The 27,514-nt window shown below is 47.0% G+C and overlaps 1 protein-coding gene across 2 annotated transcripts in view; it reads left to right on the top strand.

Moving 5' to 3' along the window:
- AKAP10 (A-kinase anchoring protein 10) overlaps positions 1-27,514 on the top strand; it is a 62,684-nt gene that overhangs the window by 18,771 nt on the left and 16,399 nt on the right. For both annotated transcript variants that reach the window (XM_039362243.1, XM_039362242.1), the window contains exons 2-9: positions 1,641-1,688; positions 4,646-4,678; positions 8,931-9,110; positions 12,730-13,272; positions 17,540-17,638; positions 17,867-17,951; positions 20,417-20,540; positions 26,677-26,813. In XM_039362243.1, coding sequence (XP_039218177.1) covers positions 1,641-1,688; positions 4,646-4,678; positions 8,931-9,110; positions 12,730-13,272; positions 17,540-17,638; positions 17,867-17,951; positions 20,417-20,540; positions 26,677-26,813 — 1,249 coding nt within the window. The remainder of the gene's footprint in view (positions 1-1,640; positions 1,689-4,645; positions 4,679-8,930; positions 9,111-12,729; positions 13,273-17,539; positions 17,639-17,866; positions 17,952-20,416; positions 20,541-26,676; positions 26,814-27,514) is intronic.

Below are 27,514 nucleotides of genomic sequence, written 5' to 3'. Positions count from 1 at the left end.
AGGAGAGCTGGTGGTGGCCAAAGTAAGGAGTGGGTTGGGGCAGTCACCTCCGCTTACCAGAGGGCAGTTGTTATCTTGAGATGGGCAGCCATGGAGGCCTGTAATCCTGCTTTTTTGTTGACTTCTTCACACACCCACACAGGCACACACAAATTCTGCCAGCTCAGGTTTTGAAGCTCAGTTCCAACGAGAGAGCCGCCAGCGCACAGCCTTACGATCGAGAGAGGCGCGGCACTAGAGGAAAGGAAGATAAAGCCGGAAGAGGAAAAAATCAGCCCATATTTCTTTAAAAACTTCAGCGTGTGGTGTTTGTATGATAGGGAAATGGTTTAAGGGAACAGAATTACACTTGGCATTTCTCTTTTTCTCTCTCTCCCTCTCTCTCTTTCTCTCTTTCTCTCTCTCTTTCTCTTTCTCTCTCTCTCTCTCTCTCTTTCTCATTCTCTTTGCTTCTCTCTTTCTCCCTTTCACTCTGTTTGATGCTGCCTCTCTCCCCCTCTCCTCTCTCCTCCTCCTCCTCTATCTCTGTCTGTCTGTCTGTCTCTCATTCTCTTTGCCTTTCTCCCTTTCACTCTGTGATGTTGCCTCTCTCTCTCTCCCCTCCCTCCTCCTCTATCTCTGTCCGTCTCTTTCTTTCTCTCTCTCTCTCTCTCTCTCTCTCTCTCAAACTTCTTTAACGAAATAGGAGGAAGTATAGCATAGCTTAAGATAGCCCCAAGTTAGCTTTGTAAAAAAAACAACAGGCTTATGGAAAGCCCTTTATAAGCTTTGGGGGAGCTGCTGTTGAATGAAACAGATTTGATGGGCTGGTGGTTTAGACTCGGCAACATGCTGGCTGGGGAATTCTGGGAGTGGAAGTCCACCCCCAACCCCCTTAAAACATGCTGGCTGGAGAATTATGGGAGCTGAAATCCCCCATCTTAAAGCAGGCTGGCTGGGGAGTTCTGGGAGTGGAATTCCACCCATCTTAAAGCAGGCTGGCTGGGGAATTCTGGGAGTGAAAGTCCCGCCATCTTAGAGCAGGCTGGCTGGGGAATTCTGGGAGTGGAAGTCCATTCATCTTAAAGCAGGCTGGCTGGGGAATTCTGGGAATGGAAGTCCCGCCATCTTAAAGCAGGCTGGCTGGGGAATTCTGGGAGTGGAAGTCCCGCCATCTTAAAGCAGGCTGGCTGGGGAATTCTGGGAGTGGAAGTCCATCCATCTTAAAGCAGGCTGGCTGGGGAATTCTGGGAATTATAGTGCACCATCTTAAAGCAGGCTGGCTGAAGAATTCTGGGAGTTGAAGTCCACCCCTCTTAAAGCAACCAAGTCTGAAAAGCGCAACCTAGTGACATAATCTTTTGTGTCCTTTGCCAACCTAGCACTGAAGCCCCTTGCGTCACTTTGCCACTTATAACAGTCTGTCAGTTTAATGCTTTCCTCTTTCGGTTTGACCTGTGGATTTTATTTATGCTTGGACTGCATTTTGCCCTCTTTGTTGCATGGGGGGGAGGAAGGGGGGGATTAAGGGTGATGTTGTAAGTCTTTTGCTGTAGTTGGGGAGATGTATTCCTGGATTCAGCTGCACAGGTATTGGCAAGGGCAGTCCTAACTTTTTCATCCATCACTAAAAACAGCCTCTCTCTGTTTTTCTTTTGCAGTGAAAGGCAGAGAGCACCAGAAGCCAGTAGAAGCCAGAGAAATTAAAGGTAAATTCCCCCTTTTTTCCCACTTTGCTAATGGCTTAATTCTACGTGTTTGCCATGCATTACAAATGCTCCTCAATGCTCTGGATGGCCAGCTTTCCTTCTCCATGACTCCCACCCTATAACTCTCCACTCTTAAGTACACCTAGTCCTCGACTTATGACCACAGTTGAGCTTGGGATTTGGCTAGTCACTCCTTAAGGTCATAACTCAAGTCACCACGCGACTGGGCTCACTTTTATGACCATTTTTAATTATGGCAAGACACTGTGGCTATCAAGCCAGTCACATGGTCGTGAGTCCAAATCCGGTATATCCAGTGAGTGGTTTTTTTTGTTTTGTTTTGTTTTTTGCCGCGGGATATTGCAAGCCGGTTGCCAAATGCCTGGAATGCAGTCACGTGACCATGTGGGTGGAGTAGCAGTTGTAGCTTAATTAGGAATTACATAGAATTAAGCACTCGTAGCCAGTTTGATCTAGCCTTTATGGCACCGGCCCAGAAAGTGAGAGACCATGAGTTCTAGTCCCGCCTTGGCCATGAAAGCCAGTTGGGTGACTTTGAGCCAATCACCAGGAGACAGTGAGTTCTAGACCCGCCTTAGCCATAAAAACCAACTGGGTGACTTTGGGCCAATCACCAGGAGACAGGGAGTTCTAGTCCCGCCTCAGCCACAAAAGCCAGCTGGGTGACTTTGGGCCAATCATCAGGGGAGTGTGAGTTCTAGTCCCACCTTAGGCATAAAAGCCAACTGGGTGACTTTGGGCCAATCACCAGGAGATAGGGAGTTCTAGTCCCGCCTTAGCCATAAAAACCAACTGGGTGACTTTGGGCCAATCACCAGGAGACAGGGAGTTCTAGTCCCGCCTCAGCCACAAAAGCCAGCTGGGTGACTTTGGGCCAATCATCAGGGGAGTGTGAGTTCTAGTCCCGCCTTAGGCATAAAAGCCAACTGGGTGACTTTGGGCCAATCACCAGGAAATGGGGAGTTCTAGTCCCGCCTGAGCCATGAAAGCCAGCTGGGTGACTTTGGGCCAATCACCAAGAGACAGTGAGTTCTAGTCCCGCCTTAGCCACAAAAGCCAGCTGGGTGACTTTGGGCCAATCACCAGGAGACAGGGAGTTCTAGTCCCGCCTTAGCCATAAAAACCAACTGGGTGACTTTGGGCCAATCACCAGGAGACAGGGAGTTCTAGTCCCACCTGAGCCACAAAAGCCAGCTGGGTGACTTTGGGCCAATCATCAGAGGACTGTGAGTTCTAGTCCCACCTTAGGCATGAAAGCCAGTCCCTCTCTCTCAACCCAACCAATTTCACAGGGTTGTTGTGTGGAAAGAGGAGGAGGTAAGTGTGTTGGATATGTTCCCCGCCTTGAGTTATTTGCAATATAAGGGCAGGATAGAACTAAAATAAATGAACTTCAGGTGTAATTTATTTTGAACCCATCGTAATTTTAAATGAGGGTTAAGTAAACGATCATAAGTCAAGGACTGTCTGTACCGAACATGCCTTTTTAGTGAGCATATCCAGTTGCCAGGAGAGAGAGGCTGGCACTTTACAAAGATGGCAAAAAGGCCCACAGGTGGCAACTGTTCATTTAATGACCGTTCAAAGTTACAACGGCACTGAAAAAGAGGGACTTGCATTCCTTTTTCCGAGTTACGACCGTTGCAGGCTCCCCGTGGTCACCTGATCAAGATTCAGACGCTGTGGCAAGTGGTTCATATTTATGACGGTTGCAAGATCCCGGGCTCCAGTGTTCAGCTTTGGTGACCGTTCGTGACGAGCGAAGTCAAGGGGGATCGCAGCTTCTCTTAACAACCACGTTACTGACTTGACAAACGATTCACTTAACAACTGTGGCAAGAAATGTCGTACAGTGGGGCAAAGAGCTCACTTCACAAACGTTTCACTGAGCCATATAAATTTGGGGCTCTATTGAGGTCGTAATTCGAGGACTACCTGTGTTTTAAAACTCCCGTTGTGCAAGGGCACACTCAGCTCTGCCATGCTTTCTGCCTCAAGCGGGCTTCCCTCGGCAATAATCCTGCAGATGATCTGGAATTAAATTTTCAAGCCATTTTTTTTTTATCCTGACATTCAGATTTGCTCCAAGGGTGTCATAAACTGGCCAATTTAAATCTGGATTTGACCTTGAATATGCTGACTAAACTCTACAGGAGAGTTCCCCAATGATTTGGGGTTGGTGCCCCGAGCGGGGGGGGGGGGGAGGAGGGAAGAAGGGATTGTTTTGTGGGAAGCGGGGGTAAAGGCATGCGTGTGAATGCACACAAACGCCCATTGCTCGCCTGAACGGGGCCGTGAGCACTTGCACGAGTGGGGCCACCAACAGCCACAACGCTGGTGCAAACGAAGCCGTGGACACCCGCAATGATACTTGTGCAAGTGTGTTTGCACACACCGCGTGCACTGGCTAGCCATTCACACGTCCCAGTGGCCAACCTGATGCCACAGGTTGGGGGTCCCTGCTCTGCAGGGCTTCTAAAGCAGTGGTTCTCAACCTTTTTAATGCCGTGACCCCCCCAACCGGTCGTAAGTCGAGGACTATTCAACCGGTCATAAGTCGAGGACTACTCAACTGGTGCAGCACCGTTTGCAGAATGGGACTTTTGGTGGGCTCAGCAGGGCAGAGACAGCCTGGACAATTCCTATTGGCTTTTGAAAGCCAATAGAATTAGACTCTATTCAAGAGAGTCTCTTCTATTGGCTTTCAAAAGCCCATAGAATAAAAGGGAGTAGCACAGCCAAGGAAAAGGGGGAAAAATGGCGGACTGCGTTGTTTGGCGACCTCCGTGAAATGGTCGTTCGACCCCAAATGGGGTCCCGACCCACAGGTTGAGAACCACTGATCTAAAGGGAGGTGGGCTGGGCACTGTATCCTGTTTCTGTCCCATTTCAGACATTCAGGCAAAAATTAATCTGCTTTCCTTTCCTGTTTGCAGAGTCTGGACCGGCTCAGATGCCTGGCAACTATGGTAAGAGACCCCATTTCAGAAAACTAGATGACCTCCAAGGTCCCTTCAACATTATTATTATTATCATTATCATTATTATTAAAACCTGAATTTCCCAGCAATTAGGAACTCAGACTGAATGGCCCTCCGTTTCTACAAATGTCCGTCATCTTTTACGATTAAGACAGGGATCCCCAGTCTATGGGCCGCGGCCTACTACAGCAGGCCACAGGACAGGCTGGTCAGTGCGCGCGTACACATGTGCACACACTCACCCCCACTCACACTAGCACTCACAGACCCATTTGCACATGCGCACGGGGCTAGCGCCTGCACACCTACACAAACAAGACCGCTAGCGCACACGGGTTTCCGCAGCCCATTTGTGCATGTATACTGGGGCTAGAGACCCCATTTCAGAAAACTAGATGACCTCCAAGGTCCCTTCCAACATTATTATTATTATCATCATCATTATCATTATTATTAAAACCTGAATTTCCCAGCAATTAGGAACTCAGACTGAATGGCCCTCCGTTTCTACAAATGTCCGTCATCTTTTATGATTAAGACAGGGGTCCCCAGTCTATGGGCCGCAGCCTACTACAGCAGGCCACAGGACAGGCTGGTCAGTGCACGCGCACACATGTGCATGCACTCACCCCCACTCACACTAGCACCCACGGGCCCATTTGCATATGCATACCTGCACAAACGGGACCGCTTGCGCGCGAGGGTTTCCGCAGCCCATTTGCACATGCGCACTGGGGCTAGCCGCGGCAGTGGCTAGCGCCTATGCACAAAAGGGGGCCACTAGCATGCACATGTTACACAACCCATTTGGGCATGCGCACGGGGGTAGCAGCGGCGGCAACTAGCACCTGCTCACATGCGCAAACGGGGATGGCTAGCCCCATGTGGGTTTCACGGCCCGTTTGCACATGCGCGTGGAGCTAGCGCCTGCACACCTACTACGCAAATGGGTCCACTAGCGCCGTGCACGTGCGCTCTGCCCTGTTTCTGCACTCGTGCGTGCATGTACACACATTTCTCAGCTCCTCCCTTTCCATCCAGGCCGCCAGCCTGAAAAGATTGGGGGGTTGGATTAGATGACCTCCAAGGTGCCTTCCAACTTTACTACTATTACTATATTATCTCTGGACTAGGAGATGCCACTCAAATGCCACTTCCCTAATCTCCGTTAACGGGAAGTCCTCAACTTACGACCACAATCAGGACTGGAGTTTCCATCACTAAGCAACACAGCTGCTACAAAGTGAGTCGTGCCCCATTTTGCGACCTATTTTTGCCGCCATTATTCAGCCGAGCGGACTTGGCTTGTCGGAAAGAAGCTAGGAAGGGGTTCACATGACCCCAGGATGCTGCTGCCACCCTCATAAAAGCAGGCCGCTTGCCAAGCGCCTGAAATTTTGATCACGTGACTGTAGGGAATATTACAACGGTCGTATGTGTGAGGACCGGTCACATAAGTTCTCTTGTAACTTTGAACAGTCACTTAATGAGTGGTTGTAAGTTGAGGCCTACCCATATTCGGAGCTGCTTCCTCTCAGATGCAGGTGGTCCTCGATTTATGGCCACAATGGTGCTCCAGATTTCCGTTGCTAAGCAAGACATTTCTTAAGCGAGTTCTGCCTCATTTTACAACTTTCCTTGCCACTGCCGTTAAGTGAATCATCGTAGTGAAGTTAGTGGCACAGTCGTTAAGTGAATCTGGCTTTGCCAATGGACTTTGCTTGTCTGAAGATCGCAAAAGGGGATCACGGGACACACACACACACCCCCGGGTACTCTGCAACCGTCATAAATGCGAATCGTTGTCTGAATTTTGACCGCAGGGAGCAAGCTGCAAAAGTCATAAAGATGAAAAATGCTCAGTAGTCCCTTTTTTGAGGGCTGTTGTAACTTCGAACGGTCACTGAGTGAACTGTTGTAAGTCGAGGACTACCTGTACTGCAGCAGAATATTTTAATATCTCCTCACCAACCTGAAGGAAACTAGTTTTTTTCTTCTGCCGGATAACAAAGAAAAGCTAAATGACTAACTCATTATTCCTAAAATCAATTATGTTGGCCCTGCCTTCCTCTGCTAATTAACTTCCACCCATTAAAACTAATTTACTTTTGGCTGCCTTATGACAAAGTCTTCATGTGCTCAGACCAATGTTTCTAAACCGTGAGGTGTGGATTTCAACTCCGAGAAGAATTCTGGGAATTGAAGTCCACCCCTCAGAAATTTGAAAAAACACTGGGAATTCTGGGAGTTGAAGTCCACCCCTCAGAAATTTGAAAAAACACTGGGAATTCTGGGAATTGAAGTCCACCCCTCAGAAATTTGAAAAAACACTGGGAATTCTGGGAATTGAAGTCCACCCCTCAGAAATTTGAAAAAACACTGGGAATTCTGGGAATTGAAGTCCACACCGCAGAAATTTTAAAAAAAAACACTGGGAATTCTGGGAGTTGAAGTCCACACCGCAGAAATTTGAAAAAACACTGGGAATTCTGGGAGTTGAAGTCCACACCGCAGAAATTTTAAAAAACACTGGGAATTCTGGGAGTTGAAGTCCACACCGCAGAAATTTTAAAAAACACTGACTTAATCAGTCTAAATTGCCTTTGTTCTTTGAATATAACAAGCAGGAAGTGGGGAAAGAAATGAAATTATGTCACTTCTGGACTGTTTACAATTCTGACTCAGAGATTCAGGAAGGCTGGCTACCCCTCAGTGTGAGCCATTTTAATGTCCGTGGAGATTCTCCATCTTCCAGGTCATAGTTATCCCAAAGGTGCTTTTTTTTTTTCCAGGAGGCAACTGGACTTTCTTGTTTTTCTTTGAAGACGTTTCGCTTCTCATCCAAGAAGCTTCTTCAGCTCTGACTGGATTGGCGGGAAATGGAAGGATTCATACTCCTTGCAGACAGCCGGTCATTTGCCTTCTTTTAGAGAGTCGTTGAGGCCACTTAGAGGTTTACCTGTGTCCATCATTCACCTGAGTGGTGCAAATGGGTGTGGGGCCTTCTTGGGACTGCTGAAAGCACCATGTTGTAGACTGGAGATGGATAGTGTCCTATCTCTCCCCCTCTGTTGAGGGAGGGGTGTTCAGTTTGGACCTAGATGGCCACTTTGACCCCTCTTTCAAGCCAGCGGTCTTCTCTGTTCAAAATGTGGACTTTGCTGTCTTCGAAAGAGCGGCCTTCGTCTCTTAAAGGCAGATGGGCTGCTGAATCTTGTCCTGATGGGTTTGTTCTATGTTGGATAGAGAGGACCACTGGTTTGAAAGAGGGGTCAAAGAGGCCATCTATATCAACAGAGGGGGAGGGATCCGACATTGTCTATATCCTCTCTACAGCAGGTCCAAGAAGGCTCCACACGCATTTGCATCACTCAGGTGAGCCTGAAGACACAGACAAATCTCCAGGTGGCCTCAACGACTCTCCAAAAGGAGGCAAATGACCGGCTGTCTGCAAGGAGTATAAATCCTTCCATTCCCCGTCATCCCAATCAGAGCTGAAGAAGCTTCTGGGAGGAGAAGCAAAATGTCTTCAAAGGAAAAACAAGAAAGTCCAGTGGCCTCCAAAAAAAGTACCTTTGGGATGAATTTTCATGCACTGAATGTGGTTCTGGATTTTCATAGGAACTTCCTACAGGACTTCAATCACTTGATCGCCATTTGCAGCCTTCCCTGCTGATTTATCTAGAAAATTGGAGATTTCCAATGGTGGCGCTTTGTGACCCTATCGCTTAGTGACAGAAATTCTGGTCCAAATTGCCAACACACTGCCAAGAACTTAACAGCTGTTCATTTAGTGACGGTTCGAAGTTAGGAAGGCACCGTAAAAGGCGACTTACAACCACTTTTCCCCTTTGTGACCGTTAACAGTATCCCCACAGTCACGTGATCAAAATTCAGACACCTTGGCACCCGGTTTATATTTATGACGGTCGCAGTGCCCCAGGGTCATGTGATCCCCTTTTGCGACCTTCTTACAAGCAAAGTCAAAGGTGGGGAGAACCAGATTCACTTAACAACCGTGTTACTAACTTAACAGTGGCAAGAAAGGTCATAAAGTGGGGTGAGATTCACTTAACAACCATCTGGCTCAGCAACATAAATTTTCAGCTCAATTGTGGTTGTAACTTGAGGATCACCTGTATAAACAGCCCAGACAGGGCTGTCTGTCTGGCAGCCCCTGCAAGACCAACCCAGGTTTGAGCTCCCCAAAGCAGCATCACCTTGTGGTTCCCTTTTCCAGCTGCAGCACCAGGATATTCCCCACAGAGAGGTACCAGGAGCCATGCCTTGCTCGAGGCCGCCGGACCAAGCCACGTGGCTATCAACGCCATCTCGGCCAACATGGAGTCCTGCAGCAGTCGCACGGCAGCCCTTAAGAAGCAGCCCAGCCACATGGAAGCTGCACATTTTGGAGACCTGGGTGAGCCTGGTCCCTTTTTTTCTGGTTTAGCTGGGTCCAAAGAGCTCCTGAGCATGTTTAGAGGCCTAAAATAGCCTAATGGGTACCTGCAAGGAAGTGATGGATTGATGGATTGAACCAGTTTGGTCAAGTGATTAAGGCCCCAGACTAGAAGCTAGGAGACAGTGAGTTCTAGTCCCAGATTAGTCATGAAATCCAGCTGGGTGGCTTTGGGCCAATCGCCAGGAGGTAGGGAGTTCTAGTCCCGCCTTAGGCATGCTAGCCAGCTGGGTGACTTTGGACCAATCGCCAGTAGACGGTGAGTTCTAGTCCCGCCTTAGGCATGAAAGCCAGCTGGGTGACTTTGGGCCAATCACCAGGAGACAGTGAGTTCCAGTCCCGCCTTAGGCATGAAAGCCAGCTGGGTGACTTTGGACCAATCGCCAGGAGAGGGTGAGTTCTAGTCCCGCCTTAGACATGAAAGCCAGCTGGGTGACTTTGGGCCAATCACCAGGAGACGGTGAGTTCCAGTCCCGCCTTAGGCATGAAAACCAGCTGGGTGACTTTGGACCAATCGCCAGGAGAGGGTGAGTTCTAGTCCCGCCTTAGGCATGAAAGCTAGCTGGGTGACTTTGAGCCAATCACCAGGAGACGGTGAGTTCCAGTCCCGCCTTAGGCATGAAAGCCAGCTGGGTGACTTTGGGCCAATCACCAGGAGAGGGTGAGTGCTAGTCCCGCCTTAGGCATGAAAGCCAGCTGGGTGACTTTGAGCCAATCACCAGGAGACCGTGAGTTCCAGTCCCGCCTTAGGCATGAAAGCCAGCTGGGGGACTTTGGGCCAATCGCCAAGAGACTGAGAGTTCTAGTCCCGTTTTAGTCCTGAAAGGTGCCTTGGTAACTTTGGGCCAATCATTAGGCGATTGTGACTTCTAGTCCCAGTTTAGGCATGAATGCCAGGTGCGTAACTTTTGGTCAACCGTTTTACCACCTTTATGACTTAACCACCGTCATAGGAAGCTTCCACAACCTGAGGACAACCTGTATGCGAATTAGTTAAAAAATAAGCACATCAGATTGTTCCTGAGAAAGATACTCTCCCCGGCCTCTGCTTAAATCAGTGGTTCTCAACCTGTGAGTCGGGACCCCATTTGGGGTCGAACGACCATTTCACGGGGGTCGCCAAACAACGCAGTCCGCCATTTTTTTTCCCCTTTTCCTTAGCTGTGCTACTCTCTTTTATTCTATTGGCTTTTGAAAGCCAATAGATTAGACTCTCTTGAATAGAGTCTAATTCTATTGGCTTTCCAAAGCCAATAGGAATTGTCCAGGCTGTCTCTGCCCTGCTGAGCCCGCCAAAAGTCCCAGTCTGCAAACGGTGCTGCACCAGTTGAGTAGTCCTCGGCTTACGACCGGTTGAGTAGTCCTCGGCTTACAACCGGTTGAGGGTCGTGGCATTAAAAAGGTTGAGAACCACTGGCTTAAATCAACTCAAGGCAGATGTGCGTTGTGAGAAGTGCTAGGCCAGCCTCCTCCACAGCAGCCCCGCTCTAGGATCAGGTGGGGGAGGCAGCTGTTCCTCATGGGAGGGAGATCTGCTGCCTCTCAACACCATTGCCTGTTTGCAGCTGATCCTCTCCCGTGTTTGCTGGGGCAGGTAGCACCACCACCCCGTGCCAGAGGGGCCTGGGACAGCATCGTCCTCAGCCCCTGGACCCCCAGACGATCCAGCAGAGAAGCACTCTCCCCATTGGACGGTTGTAGTAATCAGTGCTAAGTCATAGCAGGGTGCAAAAAATGGCTGCTTTCTACGCAGCTTTTATTGTTTATATACAGATTCCAAGAAGCAAAAGTTTATACATGACAATAGCATTTCATTGTTTAAACTCTCAACCAATCCTCAAGAATATAGAAGCCAGAGGCCAAAAACAGGGAATAGTTAATAGCATCTTGTTGATGGGAGCAAGCTGTTATCAGGCAGGCAAGGTCACACAGACCTGCGTACTTTCACATCGCTATGGTGATGTAAAGGGGGGGGAGATAGATGCAGAGAAAACACAGGCGTTGGAGGGGCAGTTTTCTACACACGACCTTTGCCTGTCTCTCACCTCTACAACGGTCCTGGTTTCAACTCCTCCTCCTCCGAACTGGGATCAGATGGGGCCATGACGGAGATATTTTATCGGGTGTCTCTCTAGAAACCTGGAGAACGTCTCTCCCAAGCATGCTGTCATAGTTCCGACAGATGAAACTCTTCAAAAGAACTTTGAGGCATTGTTTACCTTAAAGAATCTTTTATTCGAGTAGCATGATATCGGCACTACATAATCAAAGCCAAAAACTGAATTCCCCTCCCCTGGGCACATAGTATCAAAGCACAATTCCCTCCAATTAACAGTCATAAATCACATTCCCCAATTAGCTTGAAGGTGAGGGGGCTTCCTCTCCAGCTCGCCAATTCTTTATCAGCTCTGGGCTCAATAACCTTGATTCTCACGCTAAGTTTAGTGTTGTTATGTCTAGCTAGGCCAGGGGTAGGCAACCTTGGCTCTTTTATGACTTGCGGACTTCAACTCCCAGAATTCCTGAGCCAGCATGGCTCAGCTTGGAAACCTCTCCATTTCTCCTCAGCATAGCTGGCTCAGGAATTCTGGGAGTTGAAGTCCATGAGTCATAAAAGAGCCATGGTGGCCTACCCCTGAGCTAGACTCTCATTCACACACATACAGGCATCATCTAACTCAGTGGTTCTCAACCTTTTTAATGCCGCGACCCCCAACCGGTCGTAAGTCGAGGACTACTCAACCGGTTGTAAGTTGAGGACTACTCAACTGGTGCAGCACCATTTGCAGAATGAGACTTTTGGCGGGCTTAGCAGGGCAGCCTGGACAATTCCTATTGGCTTTTGAAAGCCAATAGAATTAGACTCTATTCAAGAGAATCTATTCTATTGGCTTTCAAAAGCCAATAGAACAGTGGTTCTCAACCTTTCTAATGCCGCGACCCCATAATACAGTTCCCCATGTTGTAGTGACCCCCAACCACTTATACATCACCGGGTGCCAGGGGCGTGGCCAAAGAAAAGGGGAAAAAATGGCGGACAGCCTTGTTTGGCGACCCCCGTGAAATGGCCGTTCGACCCCAAATGGGGTCCCGACCCACAGGTTGAGAACCACTGCTCTAACTCTAAAAGCGAAAGGGGAAAGATGACTACATTTTCATCTGTTGTCAATGTAGAACATCCGGTGTTAGCAGCGTTGACACATGCTTTTGCTGGTGTGACAATTATTGCTTCTCAGCTTGGTGGGGAGGGAAGCTGTCGGAATGCAGATTTCAAAAATTAAAAAGCCGGACCATGAGCGTCAAGGACGATTCGCCCAGGACCTGGCCAGGCCGAGGATATTTTCTCAAAACAATATTTTTGCATTTAATTGGACAACGGGACACGGTCAAGAGGGAGGAGGGAGAATTCAATGCTCTTACCAGAGCTGGTTTTGCTTTCCATCGTGCTGAATTGATGTACGCAATAAAGTTTTACATTAAGAGATCAGAATCTCTTGAAGATACTTACTCGGTTGGGCGCGTCAGTCGGAACCTTGGCAGGATCCCCCCTCCTCACCTTCTCTCCCTCTCCTTTCTCTAGGCCGCTCCTGCCTGGATTACCAAGCTCAAGAAAGCAAGTCAAGCCTGTCTAAGACGCTGGCGCAAGTCCTGCGCGACCCCGTGGCCCTCCCGTACTTTGCCCAGTACATGGAGCTCCACCGCATGGAACACCTGGTCCGATTCTGGCTGGAAGCTGAGACTTTCTGCTCCGCCACCTGGTCCCGCATCCGAGCACACAGCTTGAACACGGTGAAGCACAGCTCCCTGGCCGAGCCGGTGTCCCCTTGCCTGCAGCAGCAGGACCCTCTTGGCTTTTCCCCCCTCGGCGAGTCGCTTAACGGAGGACTGGATGACTGTTATCCCGCCGAGCCCTCTCCAGCATGTTTGAGCCGGCCAACGTTGACTCTTCGGAACCATTTGCTGCTTGGCCAAGGCGGGGACAAACCCTGTTTGGGGTTGACTCCGTCAGAAGACGAGGACTCTCCGGTTCCGGGTGACTCTCACGATGCTTCCACGGTCTCAGCGTCCAGTAGAAATAGTCCTTGCTTTGCACTAAGGGGCATGTCAGGGAAACTCATGAAAAGTAAGCCCAACCCATGGTCTTTCTAAGTCAGTGATTCTCAACCTTTTTAATGCCACGACCCCCCAACCGGTCGTAAGTCGAGGACTACTCAACTGGTCGTAAGTCGAGGACTACTCAACTGGTACAGCACCATTTGCAGAATGGGACTTTTGGCAGGCTCAGCAGGGCAGAGACAGCCTGGACAATTCCTATTGGCTTTTGAAAGCCAATAGAATTAGACTCTGTTCAAGAGAGTCTCTTCTATTGGCTTTCAAAAGCCAATAGAATAAAAGGGAGTAGCACAGCTAAGGAAAAGAGCGAAAAAATGGCGGACTGCGTTGTTTGGCGACCCCCGTGAAATGGTCGTTCGACCCCAAATGGGGTCCTGACCCACAGGTTGAGAGCCATGTTCTAAGTAGTTTCCAGTGACCTCCTCATTTAAGGACCTACAGGCGGTCCTCAACTTACGACCGCAACTGAGCCCAAAATGTCTGTTGCTAAGGGAAATACTTGTTAGGTCAGCTTGTCCCGTTTTACGTCCTTTCTTGCCTCGGTTGTTAAGGGAATTGCCGCAGTTGTTAAATTAGTCAGACTCTTGTTTAAGTGAATCTGGCCTTCCCCACGGATTTTGCTCGTCAAAAGGTCGGAAAAGGAGGTCACGTGATCCCAGGACACTACTACCGTCATAAATACGAGTCAGTTGCCAAATGTCTGAATTTTGATCACACAACCACCGGGCTGCTGCAACGGTCGTAAGTGTGAAAAACACTGATAAGCCCCAGTGTTCACCGCTTTTGGAGGCAGGTTGTTCCACTGGTTAATTGTTCTGTCAGGAAGTTTCTCCTTAGTTCCAGGTTGCTTCTCTCCTCGGTCAGTTTCCATCCATTGCTTCTTGTCCTGCCTTCAGGCGCTTTGGAGAACAGCTTGACTCCCTCTTCTTTGGGGCAGCCCCTGAGATACTGGAAGGCTGCTATCATGTCCCCCCTTGTCCTTCTCTTCATTAAACTAGATATACCCAATTTCAGCAACCGTTCCTTATATGCTTTAGCCTCCGGCCCCCTGATCATCTTTGTTGCTCTTCTCTGTACTCTGTATTTCCTTAGTTTCACTGTGTAGAAATGGTGGAGAGCACCGTAGCCTTCCAACTATACTTAAACTACAACTCCCAGGGGTCCTTTCCAAAATGGGTGGTGATGCTTTGATGCTTGAAGGATAGAGGTTCCATCTGCCTGCCATGGAACAAAGAGAGTAGGTCTGGCCCCCAGGCCAATTACAGATGCTCCTCAGTTTGCAGTCGTAGTTGGGACCCGCAACTAAGGTCGCTAAGCAAAGCAGTCGATAAGTGGGCTTTTCTTTTCCTCACTCTCCTACGCTACGTATGTTCATTCCGGCTCTGGGGTAATTAGCAAAAAGGGAATTAAAGCTTATAGTTACAGACTTTGGAGAGGAAGGGATTTCAAGAGAGTAAGCAGGTACACACACACACACACACACACACAATGGAGAGTACATCAGGCTTGATGTGCCCCTGTATTACTTTTGATATCTGTTCACCACTGGGTGCTTGCTTACTCTCTTGTGATCCCTTCCTCTTCAATTTCCATTCTGGGACAGGTGGGGAAAAAAAACAGTGGGTCAGGCACAGCACGACATCTACAGCTAGTCCTGGACTTAACAGCAGTTCATTTAGTGACTTGAAAGTTAACCACGGCGCTGAAAAAAGTGACTTACGACCGTTTTTCACACTTACGACCGTTGCAGCATCCCCTTGATCACCCAACCAAAATTCAGACGCTTGGGAACTGGTTCACATTTATGACGGTCACAATGTCCTGGGGGGGGTCACGTGATCCCCTTTCGCAATCTTTTTCAGCATCCTTGTAACTTTGAACGGTCTCTGAATGAGTCAGTCAGTAAATGAGGACCACCTGTGTGGTCTAACAGAGGGAGAGGAAGAAAACGCAGGCGAGATGGGCCATTTGATGGGATACAGATAGTCCTCGACGTACGACCAGTTGCTTAATGGCTGTTGAAAGTTATGACAAACCCTGAAAATCGGACTTTTGTGCCCGGTTTCAAAGTTGCGACGTCCCCATTCAACCCACCCCTTGCAGTCAATGTGACCGTATTGCAGCCAGCCTGCGTTTACGACCGCTTGCAGCATCCCGCAGTCATATGTCTGCAATTTACCACAAGTTTAGTTCTGACAAAACAATGAGCTCTCTTTAACAACCACGGCATTCACTTAACGGCCACTGAAGGAGGGGAAAAACAGCCATTAAAATCAGACTGGGTGGTGTGATAACTGATTTTTACCATCGTGATTTTGTGCGCTCAATTATGGGGCGTAATTTTGGGCACCATCGTGGGCTCAATTGAGACTCGTAACTCGAGGACCGCCTGTGGCAGTTCAAGAGGGAGGAAGACCCCGTTTCTGAAAGGTCCCCTGGTTTCAGAAACAACGAGGGACTTATTGCCAGCGCAAAGGAGATTTGCTTTTTTCACCAAGCAAAGTCCCCGTTCAGTTTTCGTCTTGGGTGGAATTGTGAAAGTCTTGACTTCCTTCTCGGAAAAAACCCAAACAAACCTCTGGTTATTGCGGAAGTTTTTGCAAACCGCTGAACTGTTTCTTTTCCAAACTCGCTGCAACCTCAGAGGAACTCGATAAGATAAGATAAGATAAAAGAGATATAAGATAAGATGTAAGACAAGATATAAAATATGTACTGGAAAATTTGCATAAAAATACGACTCCTGGGCATGTCTGTGGTACAAATAAAATACGAACACCAGGAGAGTATAAATATAAAAATATACTTTACTAAAAGCTGCCAAGCTTTCGTTTGGAAACTCCAAACATCATCAGGGCTAAGGAGCCAGTAAACAATGATGACTTAAATGGGTTTTGCCGGCATCTGCAGCCGGCTCATGGACCGCGAAACATCTGGAACACTAATTAACCGGCCGGGACCGGTGACGCAGTCCATGAGCCGGCTGCAGATGCCGGCAAAACCCATTTAAGTCATTGTTTACTGGCTCCTGGGATAGGCAGATGTGGATGTTTGATGGTATTACAGATATCGTCGCAGGATGGAAGCAGTTCCCAGTAAGGCCGCCTTTTGCAATTGACTCATGGCGAATTTGTCAATGCCAATGGTGTTCAAGTGGTGCTCCAGTTGTTTTGGGATTGCACCCAAGGAGCCTATGACTATTGGTACTACCCTTGCTTGCTTTTGCCACAGTCTTTCTATTTCTATTTGTAGGTCTTCGTATTTTGTTATCTTCTCCAGTTCTTTCTCGTTGTTGTTGTTGTTGTTGTTATTTTAAGATAAGATATAAAATTTGGACTGTAAGATATAAGATAAGATATAAGGTAAGATGTAAAATAAGATAAGATATAAAATAAAATATATGATATAAAATATAAGATATGTAAGATAAGATATAATAAAATATAAGATAAGATATAAGATGTAAGATAAGATTTAAGATAAGATATAAGATGTAAAACAAGATAAGATATAAGATATAAAATATAAGATATAAAATATAAGATAAGATATAAGATATAACAAGATATAAAATATAAGGTAAGATGTAAGAAGATATAAGATATAATAAGATATAAAAGAGAAGATATAAGATGTAAGATAAGATGTAAGATAAGATATAAGATGTAAAATAAGATAAGATAAAAGATATAAGATATAAAAATAAAATATAAGATAAGATGTAAGATAAGATATAATAAGATATAAAAGATAAGATATAAGATGTAAGAAAATATAAGAAGATATAAGATGAGGTAAGATAAGATATAAAATATGAAATGTAAGATATAAGATAAGATGTAAAATAAGATAAAAGATAAGATATAAAATATAAGGTAAGATGTAAAATAAGATATAATGTAAAATATAAGATAAGATGTAAGATAAAATATAAGGAGATATAAGAAAAGATATAAGATTTATTGTCATTTTTTTTACTGTGGGCACACATTAAAAATCAAATTCTGCTGCCTGCTCTCCAAAGCGTACACATGAATAACACACCTATAAACATGCTGTATGCATACATATGTACATGCCTACGCCCTTACCTATAAATCCATATAAATATTAATCACTGTCCCTCTTAAATACATAGCAGAAAAAAGAGGAAGCTTGGGCGTTGACAAGGTTGATGCTGCAGGCAACAAAAACCGTGACTGAGTCTGGATGTTCGGTAGCAGAACTGGGCCCAATCCACTGTCCCTTTTCTCTCTCTCTCCCCCCTCCCCCTCCAGGTATTGAACAGGATGCAGTGACCATCTTTACCAAATATATATCTCCCGATGCTGCTAAGCCGATACCGGTTACCGAGCTGATGAGAAACGATATTGTGGGTAAGACATCGCATTCCCGTCTCGCGGGATAACAAAACTTGGGGAGGTTGGGGCTGGCAAGGAGAAGCATCCTGGCCCCCACCCCCTGTTTCAAACCCTTGCCCCCCCCCCAAAGTGCCTGCTCTGCATTTCGGCTTGCACGTGGGCCAGCCGCACGTCGCCTTCTGTTTTTTCCCTTTGCTGTAAACTCTTTGACGCTAACGGGAATGTCTTCCGGTGAACTTTCAGCCAAGATCTGCGGGGAAGATGGACGGGTGGACCCCAACTGCTTCGTCATGGCACAGTCCGTGGTGTTTAGCGCCATGGAACAAGAGTAAGTCGACTCTTCTTGAAATCAAATGAAGCTGTGCGCGCTCCTGTTCCTAGATTTGGACTTGTGGGGTCCTGGGTGGTCTCTGAGCTGGGTGGTTTTCCTGCAGACGTTTCATGACCCAACTAGGGAACATCCTCAGTGCTAGAAGGGGGGGGAGGAGGAGGACGACTGTAGGGTCCTTGGTGCTCTTTGAGCTGGGTGGTTTTCCTGCAGACGTTTCATGACCCAACTAGGTAACATCATCAGTGCTAGAAGGGAGGAGGAGGAGGACTGTGGGGGTCCTTGGTGCTCTCTGAGCTTGGTTGTTTTCCTGCAGATGTTTCATGACCCAACTGGGGAGCATCATCAGTGCTAGAAAGGAGGAGAAGGAATGTGGGGTCCTTGGTGCTCTCTGAGCTGGGTGGTTTTCTTGCAGACATTTCATGACCCTACTAGATAGCATCATCAGTGCTAGAAAGGAATGAGGTTTGCAGAGCAGAGGAGGAAGACTGGGGGGGGTCCTTGGTGCTCTCTGAGCTTGATGGTTTTCCTGCAGACATTTCATGACCCAACTAGGGAACATCCTCCGTGCCAGAAGGAAGGAGGGGTTTATGGAGAGGAGGAGGAGGAGGAGTGAAGAGGAGGAGGAAGGGAAGGATGAGGAGAAGAACTGTGGGGTCCTTAGTGCTCTCTCAGCTTGGATGTTTTCTTGCAGACGTTTCATGACCCAACTAGGTAACATCATCAGTGTTAGGAGGAAGTGGGGTTTGCTCTCATTTTAAATACTAATGGCTTTTCCCGTCAGTGTTGGTGGGACTGTTTTCTTCTCAATGGTCCCTTGATTAGGTTGTTGTTTACTATGTGACTGTCCAAGTTGTTATCCTTGACTGGGATCTTGCTTATTGCTTGATTGTTGGTCTAGCCTTGGGGTTAATCTCTGCTCATCTGGGTGTCGATTGCTGACAAGGAGGCGTTTTCATCTTTTTTGTTTCCTTTTTTGTTTTTTTGTTTTTTTTATTGTCTCTCTTGAATGGCGGGTAAATGTTGTTGATCTCTTATGCCTGTTGATGAGCGATCGGTCTGCCTGCCAGGCTTCCAGGAATTCTAGCATTTTTGGACATATCTTGGTCTACGATGCTCACAGTTTCCCATATACGACCATAATAGGCAGGCTCCGTCATGGTCATATGTTGAGGACTGCCCATAGCAAGAAAGTAATAAGAATAAGAATAAAGTTGGAAGGGACCTTGGAGGTCATCGAGTCCAACCCCCTGCTCAGGCAGGAAATCCTATACCATTTCAGACAAATGGTTGTCCAGTCTCTTCTTAAAAACTTCCAGTGTTGGAGCATTCACCACTTCTGGAGGCAGGTTGTTCCACCGGTTAATTGTTCTCACTGTCAGGAAGTTTCTCCTTAGTTCTAGGTTGTTTCTCTCCTTGATGAGTTTCCATCCGTTGCTTCTTGTCCTGCCTTCAGGTGCTTTGGAGAATAGCTTGATTCCCTCTTCTTTGGGGCAGCCCCTGAGATACTGGAAGGCTGCTATCATGTCCCCCTTCGTCCTTCTCTTCATTAAACTAGACCTACCCAATTCCAGCAACCGTTCCTTGTATGTTTTAGCCTCCAGTCTCCTAACCCTTTGCTGGAAAAATGTTCAAAAATATCCTGCTAGGTCATTCTTCCTCTCTGATTTCTCTCCACTCTGGCATCAAAGGAAGATCCAATCTAAAATTAAAAAGGAATTTCCCAACAGTGAGAATGATTAAATCACTGGAATGGCTTCCCTCCAAAGGTTGTGGGTTCTTCATCACTGGAGGGTTTTGTTTTTTTTTAAAGAAGAGACTGGACAACCATTTATCTGAAATGGTATAGGGCTTCCTGACTGAGCAGGGGGTTGGACTAGATGACCTCCAAGGTCCCTTCCAACTCTTGTTATTCTGTGTTGATTATTCAGTGGAACAGCTTGCCTTCAGAAGCGGTGAATGCGCCATCACTGGAGGTTTTTAAGAAGAGACTGGACAGCCGTTTGTCTGAAATGGTATAGGGTTTTTCCTGCCTGAGCAGGGGGTTGGACTAGAAGACCTCCAAGGTCCCTTTTCAGGGTTACGATTCTCTTAATAATCAATGGAATGGCTTGCCTCCAGAAGCTGTGTATGTTCCATGTGTTTTTAAGAAGAGGCTGGACAACCATTTGTCTCAAATGGTTTAGGCCAGGGGTCTTCCAGCTTGGCCCTTTTATGACTTGTGGACTCCAACTCCCAGAATTCCTCAGCCAGCATGCACGTTGGCTGAGGAATTCTGGGAGATGAAGTCCACAGGTCATTAAAAGGGCCAAGTTTAAAGACCCCTGGTTTAGGCTCTCCTGGCTGAGCAGGGGGTTGGACTAGATGACCTCCAGGGACCCTTCCAACTCTGTAATTCTGGGAAAGGAACTGATTTCTTGGCTTCTGATGCTGGAATATCCCCCTTTTTTCCCCTCCTCTCATAGGCACTTTAGCGAATTCCTGCGAAGCCATCACTTCTGCAAATATCAGATTGAGGTGCTGACGAGCGGGACCGTCTACCTAGCTGATATCCTCTTCTGCGAATCGGCCCTTTTTTATTTTTCCGAGGTGAGACGAGGCATTCCTTCTCCTCCTCCTCCTCCTCCTCTTCTCCTTAATATGTTTTATTTTCATTTACATAATCACCTTGGTAAACATCGTGTTGTCTGGGTTTATATTTTAAAAAGCAATCAATAACAATTAGTTTCTACAATTCTGTAGATCAAGGCTTTTCAACCAGTGGTACGGGTACCACCTGTGGTCCATTGGCACCTGGCAGGTGGTACACGACCATCCTAGAAAAGGGGTAGCGGGGGAGGGGAATGAGCTGAACCGGTGGCAGCACCACACAAGCCTGAGCGAGAGACGGCTGGAGCTGCAGGGCTGTCAGGGCTCAGCAGAAGCGCCAGGATCAGCGCCAGGCTCCAGCTGATGGGCGCTTCTTCGGGGCTGTCAGAGCTTAGCGGAAGCGCCAGGATCAGTGCCAGGCTCCAGCTGGAAAGCAGCACTGATCCTGGTGCTTCTGCTGAGCCCAGAAGAAGCGCCGATCAGCTGGAATGTTGCAGCCTCTCCAGGGTCTTGTGATTTACATTCAGATGCTTGGCAACAGATTCATATTTATGACATTCACATTGTCCCAGGGTCATGGGAAGTGACCAAAACCTGCTGCAACCACCCAGCAGACGGGGGGGGGGGATGAAAACCAACACCCCCCCACTCCACTCCCGCTGCCAATCCTCAACAGAAATGTTCACAACAATGAAAACCTCGGACAGGAGGAAGAGCGCCGCCGGGCGGGCAGGCAGGTGTCTTGCTCGGCTGTGGCTTGGGGGGCACTTTTTTCAGTGCCATTGTAACTTCGAACAGTCACTAAGCGAACTGTTGTAAGTCGAGGACTACCTGTACTTTATCACTTTTTTCCTTTTTTTTTTTTTTTTTGGTCATCACATTTTTGACACCTTGCTAGGCGACAGGTGGTACTTGGATGTTGCCGTATTCTAAAAGTGGTACAGTAGGTGAAAAGGTTGAAAAGCCCTGCTGTAGTCCACCAAATAGCTTTGCTTGACGTTTTCTTCTTCCAGAAATGCTCTCTTTCGCCAACCTTGAATGAATAGAATTCTTATTATTTAGGTAAATAACAATGAAATATAGATATTTTTTCCCTAATATTTCTGCAATAATAACCACATTGGTATAAAGGCTCTTTTCAAATGGGTCACCTTTTTTGCCTCGTCATAGACCCTGTTTAAAATTCTTATTTAAGGTGGTTTTCCCCAACAGTATTTGAAACATGCCGACTGGTTTAAAATTTTCATTGCACTTCCTTCCCTTCTCGCGGTCTCGCGTTTGGTGAAACCTAGCAGAATTTTAGTTTTAATGTTATTTTCAGTTTATACACACACACACACACACACATCACACTCTCAAAGTGTGACTCTGGGTGTCTCGGTTCGTGACAATCTGGTGGAATTTATCTTCCCAACAGCGCTGTAAGGACGGTTGTCCTCCCTACTTTAACCTCAGTTGTGTGTGCTTGAAAGTTCAGGGTTAGTTGTGAAAGCAAACTTCATAACTTTACACACACACACACACACACACACACACACACACAATGTTGTTTTCATCTCTTCGCTCTCCAAGATATAGTAGACCAGGGGTGTTCATCTTTGCAAGCTTTAAGCCAGGGGTCTTCCACCTTGGTCCTTTTATGACTTGTGGACTTCAACTCCCAGAATTCCTCAGCCAAGCACGCTGGCTGGGGAATTCTGGGAGTTGAAGTCCACAAGTCATAAAAGGGTCAAGTTTGAAGACCCCTGCTTTAAGCCTTGTGGACTTCAACTCCCAGAATTCCTCAGCCAGGCACACTGGCTGGGGAATTCTGGGAGTTGAAGTCCGCGGGTCTTAAAGTCGACAAATTGGACACCTGTGTACAGATAGTCCTTGAGTTCAGCGGTTTGTTTAGTGCAGTGGTTCTCAACGTTTGTGTGACGGCGACCCCCGTCACACAAACGTTCTGCGCATGCGCGCCGCCGCCCCTTGAGGGGAGAAAATGGCAGATCGCCTTCTTTGGCGACCCCCGAAAAATGGTCGATCGACCCCAAATGGGGTCGCGACCCATAGGTTGAGAACCGCTGGTTTAGTGACTGTTCAAAGTTAAAATGGCGCTGGGGAAAAAAAGTCACTGATGACCATTTTTCACCCTTAACGACTGTTGCAGCTTCCCCAGGGTCACCTGATCAAAATTCCGACGCCTGTCGACTGACTCGTATTTACGACGGTCGCAGTGTTCCCGGGGGTCACGTGACCCCCTTCTGCGACCTCACACGCAAAGTCAGTGGGATTCACTTAACAACGAGGGTGACTAACTAAACAACTGCAGTCCTTTGTTTAAGACAGGGGTCTTCCAGCTTGGCCCTTTTATGACTTGAGCACTTCAACTCCCAGAATTCCTCAGCCAGGCGTGCCTTTTATGACTTGAGGACTTCAACTCCCAGAATTCCTCAGCCAGGCGTGCCTTTTATGACTTGAGGACTTCAACTCCCAGAATTCCTCAGCCAGGCGTGCCCTTTATGACTTGTGGACTTCAACTCCCAGAATTCCTCAGCCAGGTGTGCCTTTTATGACTTGAGGACTCAGCCAGCATGCCTGAGGAATTCTGGGAGTTGAAGTCCACAAGTCATAAAAGGGCCAAGTTGGAAGACCCCTGGTTTTAAGAAGGTGAGAAAGGTCGTAAAAACGCAGCCAAGCTCTCTTTAACAAATGTCTCACTTAGCAACGGAAATCTTGGACTCCGTTGCGGTCGTAAGTTGAGGACTACCTGTATTAATTGGTTCTCTCGGCACGTGGATTTTGCACACCTGAAAAAAAAAAAACGGTTATTCTCTGCTCGCCGCTGAATCTTTCCTGCCTGGCGGAGGCTGCGAAAAGCCTGTAAGTTTAATTTAAGGGCAGACAGAATCCTTTTCGCAGCTGTTGAAGGAGTCTGGAGAGTTGTCAAAAGTTGCCGTGTCACTTCTCACCCCACCCCAAAAGATTTTTATTTTCTGCCTAGGAGGTGTTCGTAGTGCGGTTTGCTGGTTGTGAAACCTGTCCCATGATTTCACACGCTCTGTGTGTGTCGCTGACGGGGTAACAAAGAGCGTCGTGTCGATCTGGGAAGCTTTTTTTCGTGTTCAAATCTTTTATTCGGGAGCTTAATGTTACGACAGTTTCAAAGGTGCATATTTTTTTTTATAATAATAATTTTTTATTTTTCCAAACTCTCCCCCATACATATATACCGTGATCTTTATCAGATATTAACATACATTTCTTTTTACATTCATATATAAGATACTTTTAATAAAATGAAATAAATACGTACACATGACTTTTGGTGTTGCTCACCCATTTCCCCTTTCACTGTATCCACACTCCTCCTTCTCTACCTTCTTTCTCCCTTTTTTCTCTTCCCTACTTCCCTTCCTCTTCTCTTCCCTTCACCACTCTCCTCCCTTTTCTCCCCACTTCTCCTCTTCTCCTCCATCCTTCCTACTTCCTTCTCCCCTCCTTCACTCTTTTCTCTCTCCTCTCCTTTCTTCCCTCCCATCCCTCTTCAGATACCATTCAGGGGTAATGTCCGAGCAACTCCTCTCTCCAAATTTCCCTATCTGTATTATATACAATAAGATTAATTTTCTCTTACATTAATACTTCTGTTTATCTAACCTTCTCGGTATATACTTCTATAAATATTTATACAACCTCCAGTTATTCAATACTGTGGGTCTCCCTCCTTATCTGCTCTCCTTCCCTTCTCCTGCTTCCTTCCTTTCTTTTTCTTCCCTTCCTTCCTTCCCTTCTTTCCTTTTCCCTGTTCCTCTGCCTTCCTTCTTTTTTTCCTTGTTTTCCTTTCCCATTCCTTCCTCCCTTTCTTTCTTTCTTTCTTTCTTCCATCCTTCCTGTTCTTCCCTTTCCTTTCTCCCTTCCCTTCCCCCCTCTGCCTTCCCTTCCTTTCCTTTTTCTTCCTTCTTTCCTTCCCTCTTTCATTCCCTCTCCCTTCGCTTCCCTCTGCTCTTAACTCTTTCCTTCCTTTTCTTTCCCCTTTCCTTTCTTTTCTTTCTCGCCTGTTTCTTTCCCTCTGTCTTTCCTTTCCATTTCCTTTCCATTTCCTCCACGCCACTACCTTACTTCCATCCTTCCTTCCCTCTGCCTTTCATTTACTATTGCTTTCTCCTTCCCTTTCTTTCCCTTCCCTTCCCTTCCCTTGAATGACTAATTCTGATTTATTCCCCTCCTCCTCCTAACCTTTCCTTCCCTTCCTTTCCCTTCCCTTTCCTTCCCTTCCGTAGAATAGGGCTTTTCAACCTTTTCACCCACTATACCACTTTTAGGATATGGCAACATCCGAGGACCACCAGTCACCTAGCAAGGTGTCAAAAACTTGATGACCAAAAAAAAAAAAAAAAGGAAAAAAGTGATAAAGTACAGGTAGTCCTCGACTTACAACAGTTCGCTTAGTGACTGTTCAAAGTTACAACGGCACTGAAAAAAGTGCCCCCCAAGCCCCAGCCGAGCAAGACACCTGCCTGCCCGCCCGATGGCGCTCTTCCTCCTGTCCGAGGTTTTCATTGTTGGGAGCATTTCTGTTGAGGATTGGCAGTGGGGGTGGGGTGGGGGGGGTTGGTTTTTATTCCCCCCGTCTGCTGGGTGGTTGCAGCAGGTTTTGGTCACTTCACATGACCCTGGGACACTGTGACCGTCATAAATATGAATCCGTTGCCAAGCATCTGAATGTAAATCACAAGACCCTGGAGAGGCTGCAACATTCCAGCTGATCGGCGCTTCTTCTGGGCTCAGCAGAAGCACCAGGATCAGTGCTGAGCTCCAGCTGGAGCCTGGCGCTGATCCTGGCGCTTCCACTGAGCCCTGACAGCCCTGAAGAAGCACCAATCAGCTGGAAAGCGGCACTCATCCTGGCGCTTCCGCTGAGCCCTGACAGCCCTGCAGCTCCAGCCGTCTCTCGCTCAGGCTTGTGTGGTGCTGCCACCGGTTCAGCTCATTCCCCTCCCCCGCTACCACTTTTCTGGGATGGTTGCGTACCCCCTGCCAGGTGCCAATGGACCAGAGGTGGTACCCGTACCACTGGTTGAAAAGCCCTGTTCTAGTTTTACATTTAAATATTTGAAAAGCAACGTGGCGGCTGAGTTGGTCAATAATTCAATAACATACAAATGTCTTTAGTGCAGATCTCAAACTGTTATATTAAATGTTTCCTTTCTTTTCCCCTTAGTATTTACTGTCTCATCTTTAAATTAATCCAATTCTTATATCGATTAAATCAAAAATAACTTTCTTACATGTATCCATAAATTTTGATTTATGCATATCCTGGTTGAAAAGCCCTGGTCTAGAATGCCCAATTCTGGTTTATTCTCCTTCCCTTCCCTTCCGTTCCCATTTCTTCCCTTTTCTTTCCCTTCCCTTCCCTTCCCTCTTCCTTCCTGCTTCCTTTCCCTTTCCTTCCTTTTCCCCCTCTTTCCCTCCTTCTGTCTTTCCTTTCCTTTCCTTTTGTTTTCCTTCCCTCTCCTTTCCCTTCCCGCCCATTCTTCCCCCTTGTCCTTTCCCCCCCCCACACCGAATTTTAGCCCTCCACGGAGGAACCTTTGCGCTCACCTTTTCCTGATTTTCTTTTTTTTTTTTGAAGTTTTTATTGATTTCTCCCCCTCCCCATACATTCAGTAATAATTTTTCAACCAACGTGCTGTCTTGAGTTTACATTCACTAATGATACATATTTAATTCCTAATCCTTTATTCTTCCCTCTAGCCATCGATAAAATAAGTCCCAGACGGGACGACATTCCGTTTCTTCTTTTTCTTTCAGTCTCACACTCCATCTCTGCGCATTCTAGTATTTTTTTTATTATGATTATTTCTTCATCTGATGACATTCCTTTGTTTTTTTTTCCAGTAGTGCGCGAATATAATTCTGGCCGCTGTTGTGGCACGCAAAATCAAACATAAGCTTTGTTTGTTAGTCTTTTCTGGCATTATTACTAATTAAAAAAAAAAAGTGCAGGTTTAAAATCTACGTGTTTTCTTTCCCAACCTCCTTCCTAGCCAAATATGTTATCTTTTTCCAATAACTCTTTACTTTGTCACGTGGTAATAAGGGCCTGACTTATGTTTGCATTTCCAACATCTGTCTGATTTATTTTTCCCAGTTCATGGAGAAAGAAGATGCTGTGAACATCCTGCAGTTCTGGCTGGCAGCAGACAATTTCCAGTCCCAGCTGGCATCCAAAGAGGGCCAGTATGACGGGCAGGAGGCCCAGAACGATGCCATGATTCTGTATGATAAGTGAGCCTCCTTCTTACTTACACCTCTCTCTCTCATCCCCCCTCCTCACCCCTTACTTTGCATCTGGCCAGCCCTGGTGAAAGCAGGCTGAGATCCAGTGTCCCAGAGTCACCCGATCGCCTTCGGCGGCTTATGATTATTTTTCACACTTAACGACTGTCGTGGCAGCCTCCTGGTCACATGACCAAAACCAGACGCTTGGCAACAGGCTCATATTGATGGCCACTGCAGTGTCCCGGGGTCACGTTCCCCCCCCCTTTTGCCACCTTCTGACAATCAAAGGAGAAAACTTTCCGACCGTGAGAACAATTCACCAGTGGAACTACCTGCCTCCAGAAGCAGTGAATGCTCCAACACTGGAGGTTTTAAAAGAAGAGAGTGGACAGCCATTTGTCTGAAATGGGATAGGGTTTCCTGCCTGGGCAGGGGGTCAGGCTAGATGACCTCCAAGGTCCCTTCCAACTTTATTATTATTATTATTATTATTATTATTATTATTATTATTAACAACCTGCTTCCAGAAGCTGTGAATGATCCAACACTGGAGGTTTTTAAGAAGAGAGTGGACAGCCATTTGTTTGAAATGGGATAGGGTTTCCTGCCTGAGCAGGGGGTCAGGCTAGATGACCTCCAAGGTCCCTTCCAACTTTATTCTTATTATTAATAATAATAATCATTGCATAGTCAGCCCGATGTTCAGA

The sequence above is a fragment of the Crotalus tigris genome, unplaced genomic scaffold (assembly GCF_016545835.1).
Source record: "Crotalus tigris isolate CLP2741 ecotype Arizona unplaced genomic scaffold, ASM1654583v1 scf7180000019405.536791, whole genome shotgun sequence".
NCBI lineage: Eukaryota > Metazoa > Chordata > Lepidosauria > Squamata > Viperidae > Crotalus > Crotalus tigris.
Note: the sequence above shows the minus strand (reverse complement) of the source record. Positions and strands in the feature narration are given on the sequence as shown.